This window comes from Tachysurus vachellii, chromosome 20, assembly GCF_030014155.1.
Source record: "Tachysurus vachellii isolate PV-2020 chromosome 20, HZAU_Pvac_v1, whole genome shotgun sequence".
In the NCBI taxonomy this organism is placed as follows: domain Eukaryota; kingdom Metazoa; phylum Chordata; class Actinopteri; order Siluriformes; family Bagridae; genus Tachysurus; species Tachysurus vachellii.
This window is the reverse complement of record NC_083479.1, coordinates 1,395,630-1,413,125: the sequence shown is the minus strand read 5'-3', so window position 1 is coordinate 1,413,125 and position 17,496 is coordinate 1,395,630. Positions and strand designations below refer to the sequence as shown.

The window sequence follows — 17,496 nt, the reverse complement described above, 5'->3', positions numbered from 1 at the left end:
TATATTTTTCATATTTTATCATTAATCTATACACATACTTCAAACCAAGTAAAACTCAGGGGTATAACCGTAGGTTTTTTTGGCATGTTTACCGTCTCTAAATCCCTAGCATTAACAAATATTCTCTATATAAGTGAATCTTTATATGTTTCCTACGCAAATGACTTTTATAGTATTAGCATCATATATGACTGATGACTTTAAAGTGGTTATTTATTAATATGTTTGAATTGTACTCATTAAATCTGACGACTTATACCAACTTCTGGAATAATTTTGTTTTTCTCTTTATTACATTTCATTTATTTTAAAATTAAATGACGCCAAGTTTTTAATTTTTTTTTTTTTAATAAACAGTGAGTCTCGTACGAAACAACTGGTATTTTGTATAAAACTATGAATACCAACCCTTGGAAGATTTTGTCTCTTGTTTAAAAATTTCAGCATGTCTAGATCGTGTCTTGCGTGTCCACACGATGGCACTGTCTATCTGCAAATCCCGTTGAGAGCTCACTGAGCTAAAATGCTCTTCCACAAAACCCGAATCCTCATAACTGTCTTGCCCATTTTCGCTGTAGCCATTCTCGTAACAACTCCGACTACCGTGGATTACAGTCAGTTTTTTTTATCAATTCTATTCGTTTCCTTTCTGTTTCTCAGCTGATGTTGCAGGTCAATTTATTTATTTTGAACGACAGATTTAAAAATAAATGTGTTTAAGATGAAGGAACGGTTTTGGATCGTATGTCTGCTCTGGACATTGCTTTGTATTCATGGCGTTTCATCCGGCCATGTTGCGTATTCTATTAACGAGGAGGTGAGCCCAGGGACAGTTGTTGGAAATTTAGCCAAGGACTTGAGTCTTAATGTTGCTGATTTGGAGTCGCGTCGCCTTCACATCGTATCCGGATCGTCGAAGAAACATTTCGATGTGGATGTAAAAACCGGAGCTCTTTTCGTCTTGGAGGCGATAGACAGAGAGCAGCTCTGCCCAAACAGCGACATTTGCACAGAATCTCTGGAAGCGATTGTTAATAATCCTTTACAGATGCACAGCGTGGAGGTAAAAATACTTGACATTAACGATCACTCGCCGGTTTTTCCGGGAAAATCACAGACTATTCGTATTGCAGAACTAGCAGTCCCAGGAGCTAAATTTCCGCTGCTTAATGCTGAAGATCCAGACATTGGAAGCAACTCGATCAGTTCGTACAAACTCTCTAACAATGGGTTATTCAGCCTGGAGGTGCACACAGATGCCGACCAAGGTCCATCAGCCGAACTGGTGTTGATGAAAAACCTTGACAGAGAAAAACAGTCAGTCATCCGGCTTGTGCTGACTGCAGTTGATGGAGGCAAACCAGCACGATCTGGTACAACAGAAATTATCGTAAATATTTTAGATGCTAATGATAACGCGCCTGTATTTTCAAAAGCTGTTTACAAAGTTTTAGTTCAAGAAAATGTTATTTCCGGTACGTCCATTTTAAAGCTTAATGCTACCGATCTCGACGAAGGAGTTAATAGTGAGCTTACATACTCCTTTAAACAAGGTCAAAGAGGAATAGCCGATAAATTCGCTATTGATTCAACCACAGGGGAAATCTCTGTAAAAGGAGCATTAGATTACGAAACCACAAACGCGTACGAAATTCGTGTTGAAGCCCGAGATAAAGGCCATTCACCACTAGCATCACATTCTAAAGTACTAGTGGAAGTAGTGGATGTAAACGATAACGCACCGGATATTAAGCTCTCGTCTCTTCTGGACAACGTGAGAGAAGACGCTAAGAAAGGCACGGTGATTGCATTAATAACAGTTCAAGACAAAGACGGAGGTAAAAATGGAAAAGTTCGCTGTTTCGTGTCTCAGAATTCTCCATTTGTATTAGAGTCCACACAGGGGAAATATTATTCCCTGGTCCTGAATGGAGCGCTTGACAGAGAAGAAAGCGCCCTGTATAATGTCTCAATAACAGCCACAGATGAAGGAGTCCCTCCACTCTCCAGCACCGCTGTCCTGACTGTGCATATTTCTGATGTAAATGATATCGCACCTCGTTTTCCTGAGTCTTCTGTGATTGTTTATGTTAAAGAGAACAGTCCAGCAGGAGCTCTAATAGCAAGTGTCTCTGCACAAGATATGGACTTCGGCGAAAATGCTCAAATAACTTATTCATTACTTAGCAACTCGAACATGCCTTTATCTTCAGCTGTCAGCATCAACTCTGTCACTGGAGAAATTTACAGCATGCAGTCTTTCAACTTTGAGGAGATGAAAACTTTCCAGTTTCAGGTACAAGCCACTGACTCTGGTGTTCCTCCGCTAAGCAGTAACGTGACTGTGAACGTTTTTATCCTGGATGAGAATGACAACAGTCCAGTTTTTCTCCCTCCTTATTCTGATCCCGGGTCAGTAAACAGTGAGAACATTCCCTACTCTGCTGAAGCGGGGTATTTTGTGGCTAAAGTCAGAGCTGTAGACGCTGATTCAGGTTACAATGCACTATTATCATATCACATAACCGAACTAAAGGGAACGAATCTCTTCCGAATCGGAACCAGCACCGGAGAAATAAGGACTAAAAGACGAATGAGTGACAACGACTTAAAAGCTTACCCTCTTATCATTATTGTCTCGGATAACGGAGAACCTTCACTGTCCACAACTATGAGTATTGAAGTTGTGGTTGTGGAAAATATGGACAGTCTGCAGCCTTCACTAAGACAAGTGCCAGTAAAGGAGGAGAATTTTTCTAATCTGAATCTCTATCTGCTCATCGCTATTGTCTCAGTGTCCGTGATATTTTTACTGAGCCTCATCGCTTTAATAGCAGCTAAATGCTACGGGACAGACGGCGGTTTCAGCAGGTCCAGCGCTCCAGTGATCACTACACACCCTGACGGGAGCTGGTCTTACTCCAAATCCACTCAGCAGTATGATGTGTGTTTTAGTTCAGACACACTGAAGAGTGACGTAGTGGTTTTCCCCTCGCCGTTTCCGCCTGCAGACGCAGAGCTGATCAGCATTAATGAAGGAGACACTTTTAACAGAACACAAACTCTTCCGAGTTCCACAAAGGTAGGATACTTTTTAATGCAGTTTCTTTACGTTCGTTTTTCTTTTAAATAAGTGTATCAGCACTTCATATGTGGACAGATGCAATGTAAACAATTTACTGTGTCATAAATAGAGAACAACCCAATGGGTTGAATGATATATTTTTTTCTGTTGTAACTGAGTGTTAGATGTTTCAGAAAAAAATGGTGCGTTTGATCTATCTATCTATCTATCTATCTATCTATCTATCTATCTATCTATCTATCTATCTATCTATCTATCTATCTATCTGAAGATTCAGATTCTGGAGAGACACTGAGCCGCTACCTATCATTAAATAATATTTATATTACAGAACAAGAGTATTGCCATTATCTGTGTTAGCAGAATAAGCCTGGGTGCTATCAAAATAAATATCTGTTATTGTGTTATACAGAATTTTGGTTTAAAATGGACACACGAGGTCGGTGTTGACCGTGACATCGAACAGTCTCATTCAGACTCCACCTTTATTTCTATGCGTTTATTTTCTGGGAAGGCCAGGAAGACACCCTTCTTTAACCGAGCGCAAGAAGACGTTTTTAGGGTCCTGATTTCGAGTTTAACTGCATTGTGGCTATGCGCAGGATTTGATTTCTATATTTTATTGGTCTACGCACGAGAGTAAGTAAACGATGGATGTCTTCTATTACGAAGCGCATGTGCTTTTTCGGATTTTCCTACCTCTTTGTTTGTGGGATATTTCCTCCGCTCAGGTTGTCTATTCAGTGACAGAGGAAGTAAATAAGGGCACTGTTATTGGAAATATGGCGAAGGATCTTAACCTGAATGTCCGAGAACTGGAATCGCGCATGTTTCAGATTGTTTCTGGATCAAATAATAAGTATTTTGATGTCAATTCAAAGACTGGTGAGTTATATGTAGATGAAAGGATCGATAGAGAGTATCTTTGTCCTGCGAGTCAAACGTGTTCTCTACACCTTGAAGCTATTGCGCAAAATCCTTTAAGGCTGTTCAGTGTCACTATTAATATACTGGATATAAACGATAACGCTCCATCGTTTCCTTATAGAATATACAATCTAAACATTACAGAACATGCATTCCCTGGTGATAGATATCCCCTACCGAGGGCGAGTGATGCAGATATCGGCGTTAACTCGATTAAAACCTACAAGCTGAGCTCGAATGAATATTTTTCGTTAAACATTCAGAGTGGCGCAGAGCAGAATATGTCCCCTCAGTTGATTTTACAGAAAGCCTTAGACAGAGAGAAGCAGGCAGTTGTTAAACTCGTGCTCACTGCTTTAGATGGAGGAAAACCTGCTAGGTCTGGCACTCTTGATGTAACTGTTAATGTAATCGATGTAAACGACAACACTCCAACATTCAGCAAGGAGCTGTATAAAGTCATTGTTCCTGAAAACACTATGTTGGGAACTCAGATTATTAAACTGAATGCCAGTGACACTGACACGGGAACGAACGGAGAAATAATTTATTCACTGATAAGCCATGGAAAAGAAAAGTCGAGTGACATTTTTGAAATAAACCCAATCACGGGTGAAATCTCCCTGAAAGGACATTTGGACAGAGAGGACACTGCTGCGTTTGAGCTTCACGCACAGGCTCAGGACAAGGGCTCTTCACCTCGGGCTTCTCACTGCAAAGTTTTAGTCGAGGTGCTGGACGTGAACGACAACGCGCCTGTCATTTCCCTTACATCTCTCTCCAGCACTGTAAGAGAAGACGCGACTTCTGGCACAGTGGTTGGATTGATAACGATTGGTGACAACGACGTAGACCAGAACGGAGAGATCAGTGCTAAGATTAAAGGATCGAGTCCATTCATTCTTCAAGCATCTTACAAAAATTATTATTCGTTAGTAGTGGGTGGACCTCTGGACAGAGAAATGATGTCTGAATATAATATCACTGTTACGGCTACTGATAAAGGCATCCCGCCACTCGTCAGCAATATGTTTCTTACTATTCACATTTCTGATGTGAACGACAATGCACCTCGTTTTCCAGACAAAGACATGAACTTCTATGTGAAAGAAAACAGTCCTGCTGGAGACGTCATAGCAACAGTAACAGCGAAGGACGCAGACATCAATGAAAACGCTCAGATTGTATACTCTATATTTTCCAGGAACTATATAACTTCCATGATAGACGTTAATTCTGCAAATGGTGATGTATACAGTAAACAGACATTTGATTATGAGGCGATTAAGTCATTTCAGTTTCAGATTCAGGCCACTGACTCTGGTGTTCCACCTCTCAGCAGCAACGCAACTGTGAACATATTTATCCTGGATGAGAATGACAACAGTCCAGTTTTTCTCCCTCCTTATTCTGACCCCGGATCAGTAAACAGTGAGAACATTCCCTACTCTGCTGAAGCGGGGTATTTTGTGGCTAAAGTCAGAGCTGTAGACGCTGATTCAGGTTATAATGCACTATTATCATATCACATAACCGAACCAAAGGGAACGAATCTCTTCCGAATCGGAACCAGCACCGGAGAAATAAGGACTAAAAGACGGATGAGTGACAACGACTTAAAAGCTCACCCTCTTATCATTACTGTCTCGGATAACGGAGACCCAGTATTGTCAACCACTCTGTCTATGGAAGTTGTGGTTGTGGAAAATATAGATGACTTTCAGACAAGCATAAGACAAGTGCCAGTAAAGGAGGAGAATTTTTCTAAACTGAATCTCTATCTGCTCATCGCTATTGTCTCAGTGTCCGTGATATTTTTACTGAGCCTCATCGCTTTAATAGCAGCTAAATGCTACGGGACAGACGGCGGTTTCAGCAGGTCCAGCGCTCCAGTGGTCACTACACACCCTGACGGGAGCTGGTCTTACTCCAAATCCACTCAGCAGTATGATGTGTGTTTTAGTTCAGACACACTGAAGAGTGACGTAGTAGTTTTCCCCTCGCCGTTTCCGCCTGCAGACGCAGAGCTGATCAGCATTAATGAAGGAGACACTTTTAACAGGACGCAAACTCTTCCTAGTACTGGAAAGGTAAGAAAAGCGTTTGTAGATCTTACTTTCAAATTAACAACTAATCTCCCATCAAAGTGCTACAAAATACTGCAAAAAAGCTCCTTACATGGTGTATAAATATGCTTTCAACTTTTCAATATATATCGTTGTTTGTACTTTTAAATATATTCCCTTGCTTGCAGTGCAGTTGATGTTAAACTATATTCATTTGTTTCATTGCTGTTGCTAATATACTCCAGAAAATAATACTACGAAAAAGCCACTCACTAACTCCACACATGCAACGTGAATAACAACGGAATACAATGTACAGATTAAAAAAAATAAAGCGCAATAGAAGACAGCAATGAATACAGACAGCACATGACGTAGGATTGGTCAATGTATTTTCTGACAACATGACTGGAATAGTAAACATACTACACACACACACACACACACACACACACACACACACATATCAATACGAATGTAAATATGAAACATCAAAACGAAAGTAAATATGTAGTCGAGTTGTATCTAATAGAAAATCTGTAAAAGTCCTGAAAAAATAATAATATTTTCTGACACTTTATTGACATTATAATGGGTTTGATTGTGGTCCTGTTGTACGGCAGTCATTTTTTAAATGTTTTTATTTTTATGACATTCTTTACAGTGGTTAATTTCTTGTGTACGATATTGTCAAAACAAATAATTAACAAGCTAAGTAGTTCCACATTACACCAAACAGGGTCGCTGTAGACCGCAACTTGCCCATATTATTCCCTCTATTTTCATTGCACCACCCTAAGTAAAGAAAAAAACTGGTATCATATAAAGCTCATTTGCAGACGGGACATGAGATCTATCGGATTTTATTTTGTTGCTGAATCTGAAGGCTAGGGAAATTGTTTCCTTTGAATAATTTTATAGACTGCGAAGGACACGTCGGTATGGATTTCTCGGTGTGTTTCATGCCATTCATTTTGATGCTTCTTTGTTTGTCGGAGGTGTCATCTGGTCAGATTGCGTATTCGGTTTCAGAGGAAGTGAAAAAGGGGACGGTTGTCGGAAACATCGCTAAAGATTTGAACATTAATGTGCACGACTTGGAATATCGACTGTTTCAGATCGTGTCTGGATCTAATAAAAAATATTTCGATGTCAATCTGAAGACAGGAGCACTGTTCGTAAGTGAACGTATAGACCGGGAGGAATTTTGCAGTTTAGAGCAAAAATGCATCTTAAATATCGAGGCCCTCGCTCAGAACCCTCACCGTCTTTATAGGATTGAGATAACGATCGTGGACATAAATGATAACGCACCCCATTTCCCACTTAACACGTTCAAGCTGAATATTACAGAGAACGCTAACCCAGGAGAGAGGTTTCTTCTTCCGGTGGCTGAGGATGATGATATAGGCAGCAATGCGCTGAAAGATTACCGACTGAGTACCAGTGAGTTCTTCTCAATAGATGTACAAAAGGATGAGCAGAGTGTGTCAGCTGAGTTAGTGCTGCAAAAGGCTTTAGACAGAGAAAAGCAGTCATCTCTTCGGCTGCTGGTTAGCGCTTTAGATGGAGGAAAACCTCCCAAGTCAGGGACCTTGAATATAATTGTAAACGTCATCGATGTCAACGACAATAGTCCAGTTTTTAGCATGCCTCTTTACAAAGTAAAAGTGAAAGAAAATATTTCATTAGGGACTAAAATTTTGTCTGTCTCCGCCTCTGATTTAGATGAAGGTATGCACAGTGACATAGTGTACTCGATATTAGGACACGGAAAGTCAAAGAAAGACTTGTTTACCATAACCTCTGAAACTGGTCAAATTGTCGTAAACGGACAGCTTGATTATGAAGAACATCGAGCTATTGAGTTAAGAGTTCAAGCAAGAGACAAAGGTATTCCTCCTCAAAGTACACAATGCAAAGTTTTAATAGAAGTTTTAGATGAAAATGACAATGCTCCGGACATTAAAACGACTCCATTACTAGGCAGCGTAAAAGAGAACACTAAACTTGAGACTGCTGTGGCTTTAGTTACAGTCTCTGATAGTGATGGAGGCAAAAACGGTATTGTGCACCTTTCAATCAAGGGCTCTTTTCCTTTTAAATTAGAGCAATCGTATAAAAACCATTATTCTTTGCTAGTAGACGGCCCTTTGGACAGAGAAAATATCTCACAGTTTAACATTCCGCTGGAGGCTGTAGATGAAGGAACTCCGCCTCTTTCCAGCAGCGCTGTCATAGCTGTCAGTATTGCGGATGTTAATGATAACGCTCCTCGTTTCCCAACACCAATTTTAAATGGTTATATAAGAGAAAACGGACGGGCTGGAGATCTTGTTGTGAAAGTTTTGGCAGAGGATTCAGATCTTGGTAGTAACGCCGACCTTTTATATTCACTGTTCGAGCAGTCCAGCGGCGCGGTTCGGGTATCACCTATGATGAACATTAATACGGTGAATGGAGAAATATACACAACGCAGTCTTTTAACTACGAAGAAATACAGCGATTTCAGTTTGTAGTGGAGGCTAAAGACTCTGGTGTTCCCCCTTTAAGCAGTAACGTGACTGTGAACGTTTTTATCCTGGATGAGAATGACAACAGTCCAGTTTTTCTCCCTCCTTATTCTGACCCCGGATCAGTAAACAGCGAGAACATTCCCTACTCTGCTGAAGCGGGGTATTTTGTGGCTAAAGTCAGAGCTGTAGACGCTGATTCCGGTTATAATGCACTATTATCATATCACATAACCGAACCAAAGGGAACGAATCTCTTCCGAATCGGAACCAGCACCGGAGAAATAAGGACTAAAAGACGAATGAGTGACAACGACTTAAAAGCTCACCCTCTTATCATTACTGTCTCGGATAACGGAGAACCTTCACTGTCCACAACTCTGAGTATTGAAGTTGTGGTTGTGGAAAATATGGACAGTCTGCAGCCTTCACTAAGACAAGTGCCAGTAAAGGAGGAGAAGTTTTCTAATCTGAATCTCTATCTGCTCATCGCTATTGTCTCAGTGTCCGTGATATTTTTACTGAGTCTCATCGCTTTAATAGCAGCTAAATGCTACGGGACAGACGGCGGTTTCAGCAGGTCCAGCGCTCCTGTGATCACTACACACCCTGACGGGAGCTGGTCATACTCTAAATCCACTCAGCAGTATGATGTGTGTTTTAGTTCAGACACACTGAAGAGTGATGTAGTAGTTTTTCCTTCACCGTTTCCGCCTGCAGACGCAGAACTGATCAGCATTAATGAAGGAGACACTTTTAGCAGGACGCAAACTCTTCCGAGTTCCACAAAGGTAAGGCTCAATTGGGTTTTAAATTTTGGGCCACGTGATATTAATTTATCTATTAAAATAATATTTTCTTGACATCACAAATTTTATGATCATTCAAGTATCTATTTGCGTTTGCTCTTTGGAAAGATTTATACATTCATACGTGCTGCACTGTGTGGGGATAACGTTTCATTTCATAGCCGTTATTATGGATAAGAAAAAAACATTTGAATATAGAAAATAAAAAACTTTTCACTTTGGAGAGCCGGTGAGTGATCTGGAATTTTTTTTATCTGATACTCCCCCACCACACAGACAGACACACATTACGCCTTCAGTAGATATTATATAATTAATATATGTATATATATATATATATATATATATATATATATATATATATATATACATATATATATATATATATATATATATAAATATATATATATATATAAAATATCTACTAAGGGCATAATATATATAATATATAATATTATATAATAATTTTGAAACAGATCGATGTGACATATCTGACATGAAGCCATGCAAAGAACAGGTTGCAATCAGTGACATTAGACATAAGATACATCGTTGCAAAAAAGTTTGTGTATTTTTTCTCTCCACAATTAGTCGGCAGGTTTATTTTTATTATTAAAATGTATTTACTTTTTTATTTATTTACTTTTTTTAAACGCAGTTAAATCACCATTTTTACATTTTAAGAGACATGGTGTGTTATAGACTGTTCGGTTTATTACTTTGCAAGCAAATAAGTATTAATGCTAGTATTTAATAAAAAAAACAGTGATTTTCTAAACATATGAAAACGTAGCCTTTTTTTAAAGTGAAAGAAATTTAAAAAAAACAATCTCAGATAGAGGTTTAAATTGAGCTTAATTTATTTTTACATTTATAAGTCTAGCACCAGTTAAAGTACTAAAGTATTAAAGTATTAGTATTAAAGTTGCTAAAGTACTCCAACCAACAACAGCCTCGAGGAGTCGCTGGTGACCGTAACATTGAAAGCTCACATCTCATTTACAACTCTCCACCGTCACTGATACTTAATCGCATAGAGGTGGAGCGTTAGGCGAACTCAGACTGAATAACCGAGACAATAGTCAAAACAGTTGTTATAGGTTGTAAGAATATCATGTTGTTTTACCGTCGATGAGAATGATACCACGTAAACGCCACGAAGCAATGAATCTTTTATCTGGTGGACCATCTGCCTGGATCAGGGCGCTTCCGCCGCTGCTGTTTTGTTTATCAGGCCTGTCTCACGGTCAGATTTCGTACACCATCTCGGAGGAGGTGAAAAAGGGAACCGTGGTTGGGAATATAGCCAAAGACCTCAACATTGACGTTCAGGAGCTGCAGTCTCGCGCGTTTCGGGTTGTAGCTGGATCTAATCAGAAGTATTTTGATTTGAATCCGAAAACTGGCGCTCTGTTTGTCCACGACAGAATCGACAGAGAGGGGCTGTGTGAGGCCAAGCAGAGATGCTCCCTCAACATTGAGCTCATGGCACAAAAACCTATTAAAATTTATCGCGTTGAGGTAAGCATTACAGATATTAACGACAACTCGCCGATATTTCCAACGCAAAAGCTAGTGAAGAACATCACCGAAAACGTTGTAGCTGGAGATCGGTTTGCTCTGTCAGCAGCCCGTGACATGGATGTCGGTATAAACGGTGTAAAAAGCTACACTCTGAGCACCAATGAACATTTTTCTCTGGATGTACAAACCTACGGACAGCAGAGTCTTTCCCCGGAATTAGTGTTGCAAAAACCTTTAGACAGAGAGAAACAGTCGGTAATAAATCTGATACTAACTGCGGTGGACGGGGGAAAGCCTCCCAAATCTGGGACACTTGATATAACAATTAATGTTTTAGATATAAATGATAATAATCCCATATTCAGTAAACCTCTGTATAAAATTAAGATACAAGAAAATGCATCTTTCGGAACAAATATTTTGTCCGTCACTGCCACCGACTCTGATGAAGGTCTAAACGGAGAAATTGTTTATTTACTTGTAGGTCAAAACGAAAATTCAGCATCGGATTTATTTTCTATAAATAGCGTGACAGGAGAGATAAAAGTTAATGGGAATATTGATTATGAAGAAACCCCCGCGATAGAGTTAAGAGTACAAGCGCAAGACAAAAGCATCTCCCCAAGACACAGTAATTGTAAAGTATTAATTGAAGTAGTGGATGTTAATGACAATGCACCAGAGATATCAGTTACTCTACTCATGAGCTCCGTAAGTGAGGACATCAAACCTGGCACAGATGTAGCTTTAATCAGCGTATCAGATAAAGACAGTGGAACGAACGGTAAAGTAAACTGTAAACTTCTAGCTCCGAGTCCTTTTAAACTACAGTCATCATACAAGAACTATTATTCACTTGTTGTGAATGAAGCTCTGGACAGAGAGCAGGTCTCAGAATATAATGTGACAGTTGTAGCTAATGATGAGGGAACTCCTTCCCTCTCCAGCAGTAACGTTATAACAGTTCATGTGTCTGATGTGAATGATAACGCGCCTTTATTTACTGCACCGGTGATAAATATCAGCGTGAAAGAGAATAGTCCAGTTGGAGGGCTGATGACGTCACTAACGGCTCGAGACTTAGACGTCGGTGAAAACGCGATTGTTTCGTATTCATTAAGTGATACAGAGAGCAGCAGAGTGTCAAATCTGATGAACATTAACTCACACACCGGTGAACTGTACAGCCTGAAGTCTTTCGATTACGAAGAAACGAAACGACTTCAGTTTAAAGTTCAAGCCACTGACTCTGGTGTTCCTCCGCTAAGTAGTAACGTGACTGTGAACGTTTTTATCCTGGATGAGAATGACAACAGTCCAGTTTTTCTCCCTCCTTATTCTGAACCCGGATCAGTAAACAGTGAGAACATTCCCTACTCTGCTGAAGCGGGGTATTTTGTGGCTAAAGTCAGAGCTGTAGACGCTGATTCAGGTTATAATGCACTATTATCATATCACATAAACGAACCAAAGGGAACGAATCTCTTCCGAATCGGAACCAGCACCGGAGAAATAAGGACTAAAAGACGAATGAGTGACAACGACTTAAAAGCTCACCCGCTTATCATTACTGTCTCGGATAACGGAGAACCTTCACTGTCCACAACTCTGAGTATTGAAGTTGTGGTTGTGGAAAATATGGACAGTCTGCAGCCTTCACTAAGACAAGTGCCAGTAAAGGAGGAGAATTTTTCTAATCTGAATCTCTATCTGCTCATCGCTATTGTCTCGGTGTCCGTGATATTTTTACTGAGCCTCATCGCTTTAATAGCAGCTAAATGCTACGGGACAGACGGCGGTTTCGGCAGGTCCAGCGTTCCAGTGGTCACTACACACCCTGACGGGAGCTGGTCTTACTCCAAATCCACACAGCAGTATGATGTGTGTTTTAGTTCAGACACGCTGAAGAGTGACGTAGTAGTTTTCCCCTCGCCGTTTCCGCCTGCAGACGCGGAGCTGATAAGCATTAATGAAGGAGACACTTTTAACAGGACACAAACTCTTCCAAGTACTGGGAAGGTAAGACGATGTTTAATTTAGAATCTTTGTATTTTTGAGCACGTTTAGCTCTGTTCCGTCTTGTGTTGTTGGTTGGTAAATGTTCGGCTGCTTTTTAAATCTAATACATATTGTTTGGTTGTGAAATAAAAAGGCTGAAATAAGTTAAAGATAAAGTTCTGCTGGATTCGCAATCTATCATGGGAAAAGTGGGAGTGAGACCGGAAAACACTCTGCATGTGAGGACAGTCCATAATAATGAAGAAAACATTTTCACAAAAAAATGTAATTTATAGAGTTCAAATATACAAGAGATGTATTCCAATCGGAAATTTATTTTTCTTCTTAAAGTATACAGTTAAAATACATTTTAACGGTCATCGTACAGGTTTAGATTGAAATCAGCACTAAGAGTTGGACAGCGACAGGTTTCAGTTTTACAAAGGGAACTCTGCTTGACATTACAGAAAAAAGTCACAAATATAATGAAAAACAAATACTGGAAACGGATGGAAGGAAGAATCCATCCAATTAAAGAAAGAAAGAAAGAAAGAAAGAAAGAAAGAAAGAAAAATACAGATATTTGTATATTTTTATTTCTCAGAGGAGGATCGTTATTACCAGTTCTAATATTATGGTCTGTTGAAAGTATTTCTATACTTTCCACAAAAGTGGTTCGAAACAACAACGCTTGCTAGCTTAAGTTTTAAAGCATATTTATGAAATAAAATACAAAATATATATATTTAATTATGAAAATCTATATGTAAATCAATTTTTATCAAATAAAAGCATATGTGATATAACTTTGATTATTCAACTGGTTAATAAAAAAAAAATATGACATTTATTAATGTCAGGACTCAGCCCGGACTTTTGGCCATGTGCGTTAGTCACATTTGACTAAGATTTGACATGTGCCTTTGTCCTGTTTAGTTTTCGTCTTTGTTCCTGTTTTATGTGTTTAAGTTATTAAAACCCATTTATTTGAAGCTATCCTGCGGATGGGTCTGTCTTCCTCCTCCCGGGTGTGACAATTAATCACAGTTAAAATAACACTGATTAAGATTATTAGTACCGAACGTCCATATAAACTGTTTAATACTTATTCTAAAATACATACCTATATTTCTGTAACAGAAGTTTAAATTCTCGCTTTTACTTAAGGTAAAATATTATTTACCTTAAAAACGGGTCATTTCTGATTTTTGAAAAAATATAAAAAATAATCCAGACAAATAGTTTTTAGCTGCAATGTTTGATTGTATTTCCACACAAGATGTCGCTGTAGACCGTGACTTGGAGACATTGGCAGATTATTAATACTCCGCCTAGCAAAACAGATCAGAGCGTCACATACTTCTGAAACCAGGAGGCCTCGTGAATTTGTCTTTCTCCTGCGGGTATTGAATTAAATGAAAACACCATTTCATCTTACTTGTGAATATCCACTAAATGTAAGAGATGGATGTACCGGACAGTGCTCGCTGTGCCTGGATGAAGACTCTGCTGCTGCTGTCTCTTTGTTTATGGGATTTGTGTTCCGCTCAGATTTCGTACTCGGTTTCAGAGGAGGCCAAGAAGGGAACCGTTGTTGGAAATTTAGCGAAGGATCTCAATCTCAATGTGCAGGAACTGGAGTCGCGCATGTTTCAGCTTGTGTCTGGATCTAACGCCAAGTATTTCGAGGTAAATCGGAAAACCGGGATTTTATTAGTTAATGACAGAATAGACAGAGAGGATTTGTGTGAAAGCAAACAGAAATGCGTATTGAATATTGAAGCGATGATCCACAATCCTCACAAGCTCTACAGGGTCGAAATTAATATACTGGACATTAACGACAATGCTCCCGTGTTTCCAGATAAATCTCTTGTTCTGGATATTATTGAAAATATGCTTCCGGGAGATCGGTTTCCTTTAATCACAGCGAGTGACACAGACATCGGTAGTAATTCAGTGAAAACCTATAAAATAAATTCAAATGAATATTTTTCATTGGATATTCAAATTGATTCAATTGAACTTGTGCTACAGAAATCTTTGGACAGAGAAAGAGAGTCGGTGATCAAGCTTGTGCTCACTGCTGTAGACGGCGGGACTCCTCCCAGATCCGGATCAATGCAGATAGTTATAAATGTGCTGGACACAAATGACAACAGTCCAGTTTTTACTAAGCCTCTGTACAAAATCAAGGTTCACGAAAATGCAGGTATAGGATCTAAAATCCTGACTGTTTTCGCATCAGATGCAGACGAGGGGAATAACGGTGAAGTTCAATACGCGTTTGTAAGTGATTCCCGGAACTTGGCTTTAGACTCATTTTCCATAGATCCTGGGTCTGGTGATATCACAGTCAAAGGTAATATTGATTATGAGGAAAATCCAGCGATTGAACTGAAAATTCAGGCTCAGGACAAAGGACAGTCTCCAAGAAGATCCAGATGTAAAGTGTTAATTGAAGTAGTGGATGTTAATGACAATGCACCAGAGATATCAGTTACTCTGCTCATGAGCTCCGTAAGCGAGGACATCAAACCTGGCACAGATGTAGCATTAATCACCGTATCAGATAAAGACAGTGGAACGAACGGTAAAGTAAACTGTAAACTTCTAGCTCCGAGTCCTTTTAAATTACAGCTATCATATAAAAACTCTTACGCTCTTGTTGTGAATGAAGCTCTGGACAGAGAGCGTGTCTCACAATATAATGTGACAGTTGTAGCTAATGATGAGGGAACTCCTTCCCTCTCCAGCAGTAACGTTATAACAGTTCACGTGTCTGATGTGAATGATAACGCGCCTTTATTTACTGCCCCGGTGATAAATATTAGCGTGAAAGAGAATAGTCCAGTTGGAGGGCTGATGACGTCACTAACGGCTCGAGACTTAGACGTCGGTGAAAACGCGATTGTTTCTTATTCATTAAGTGATACAGAGAGCAGCAAAGTGTCAAATCTGATGAACATTAACTCACACACCGGTGAACTGTACAGTCTGAAGTCTTTCGATTACGAAGAAACGAAACGACTTCAGTTTAAAGTTCAAGCCACTGACTCTGGTGTTCCTCCGCTAAGTAGTAACGTGACAGTGAATGTTTTTATTCTGGATGAGAATGACAACAGTCCAGTTTTTCTCCCTCCTTATTCTGAACCCGGATCAGTAAACAGTGAGAACATTCCCTACTCTGCTGAAGCGGGGTATTTTGTGGCTAAAGTCAGAGCTGTAGACGCTGATTCAGGTTATAATGCACTATTATCATATCACATAAACGAACCAAAGGGAACGAATCTCTTCCGAATCGGAACCAGCACCGGAGAAATAAGGACTAAAAGACGAATGAGTGACAACGACTTAAAAGCTCACCCGCTTATCATTACTGTCTCGGATAACGGAGAACCTTCACTGTCCACAACTATGAGTATTGAAGTTGTGGTTGTGGAAAATATGGACAGTCTGCAGCCTTCACTAAGACAAGTGCCAGTAAAGGAGGAGAATTTTTCTAATCTGAATCTCTATCTGCTCATCGCTATTGTCTCAGTGTCCGTGATATTTTTACTGAGCCTCGTCGCTTTAATAGCAGCTAAATGCTACGGGACAGACGGCGGTTTCAGCAGGTGCAGCGCTCCAGTGGTCACTACACACCCTGACGGGAGCTGGTCTTACTCCAAATCCACTCAGCAGTATGATGTGTGTTTTAGTTCAGACACACTGAAGAGTGACGTAGTAGTTTTCCCCTCGCCGTTTCCGCCTGCAGACGCAGAACTGATCAGCATTAATGAAGGAGACACTTTTAACAGAACCCAAACTCTTCCAAGTAATGGGAAGGTAAGACGATGTTTAAATAAGTCTCTTTATATTTTTGAGAGCACATAGTCCGTTGTAAACTTTGTTCCGTCTTGTGTTGTGGGTCATTAAATGCTTTTGTTATTGACTGCAAGTCGGTTTTACTTCAATTACATCTAATTTTGCTTAAATATATACCTGCTTTTTGAACGTTGATAAAGCTTTCTATCAATTCTCGCGTAGCAATGGCGATGTTTTTCTAAACCAGACTTCTATTTTATGGTTTACATTCACACACATTTACATTAGTGTTTCTGTTGGCATTAATAGAGGTTGAATTTTTTTTAGCTGATATATGTTGTTTGGTTTTTAATAAAAAGTTGCGATAAGTTAGACAAAGCCCTGTTGGATCCACAGTCTATACTGGGAAGACTGGGCGTAAGGTGGTAAAACACCCTGCGTGTCAGGTCAGTCCTTTAAAGTGAAGAAAAAAGCTCTATTAAACAAATTGCAGATATCGAGATCCTATTTTCAATTCGAATATTCAAATCCGAATTTCTATTAATACTAAATAGTTAGAGGAACTTTTCACGGGCTTCGTCCGAGGTTAAATTGAAATCAGGACCACGAGGATGGACAGCGACAGATTTCAGTTTTATAAACGGAAGTAAGGATTTTACAGACCAAAATAACAGATACACGGTAAAGAATGAAAGAAAGAAAAAAGAAAAAAGAAAGTATATTTTCTTAATTCTTAGAAACCGAGCGTTGTTGCCAGTTTCAATAT

The 17,496-nt window shown here is 39.5% G+C and overlaps 4 protein-coding genes across 4 annotated transcripts; all 4 read left to right on the top strand.

Moving 5' to 3' along the window:
• Positions 1-670: 670 nt before the first annotated feature.
• On the top strand, positions 671-6,275 carry LOC132863659 (protocadherin alpha-8-like). The gene is made up of 3 exons (XM_060896583.1): positions 671-3,112; positions 4,276-6,102; positions 6,267-6,275. Exons 1-3 carry the CDS (start codon positions 722-724, stop codon positions 6,273-6,275), a joined length of 4,227 nt encoding a protein of 1,408 aa, XP_060752566.1. The 5' UTR covers positions 671-721.
• Positions 6,276-6,964: 689 nt separating this feature from the next.
• On the top strand, positions 6,965-9,455 carry LOC132863657 (protocadherin alpha-3-like). Its single transcript, XM_060896582.1, has one exon. The coding sequence runs from the start codon at positions 7,020-7,022 to the stop codon at positions 9,453-9,455; it is 2,436 nt and encodes an 811-aa protein (XP_060752565.1). The 5' UTR covers positions 6,965-7,019.
• A 1,077-nt stretch (positions 9,456-10,532) lies between these two features.
• On the top strand, positions 10,533-12,965 carry LOC132862906 (protocadherin alpha-2-like). The gene has a single exon (XM_060895302.1). It carries the CDS (start codon positions 10,533-10,535, stop codon positions 12,963-12,965), a length of 2,433 nt encoding a protein of 810 aa, XP_060751285.1.
• Positions 12,966-14,387: 1,422 nt separating this feature from the next.
• LOC132863656 (protocadherin alpha-2-like) lies at positions 14,388-16,799 on the top strand. The gene has a single exon (XM_060896581.1). The coding sequence runs from the start codon at positions 14,388-14,390 to the stop codon at positions 16,797-16,799; it is 2,412 nt and encodes an 803-aa protein (XP_060752564.1).
• Positions 16,800-17,496: the final 697 nt, after the last annotated feature.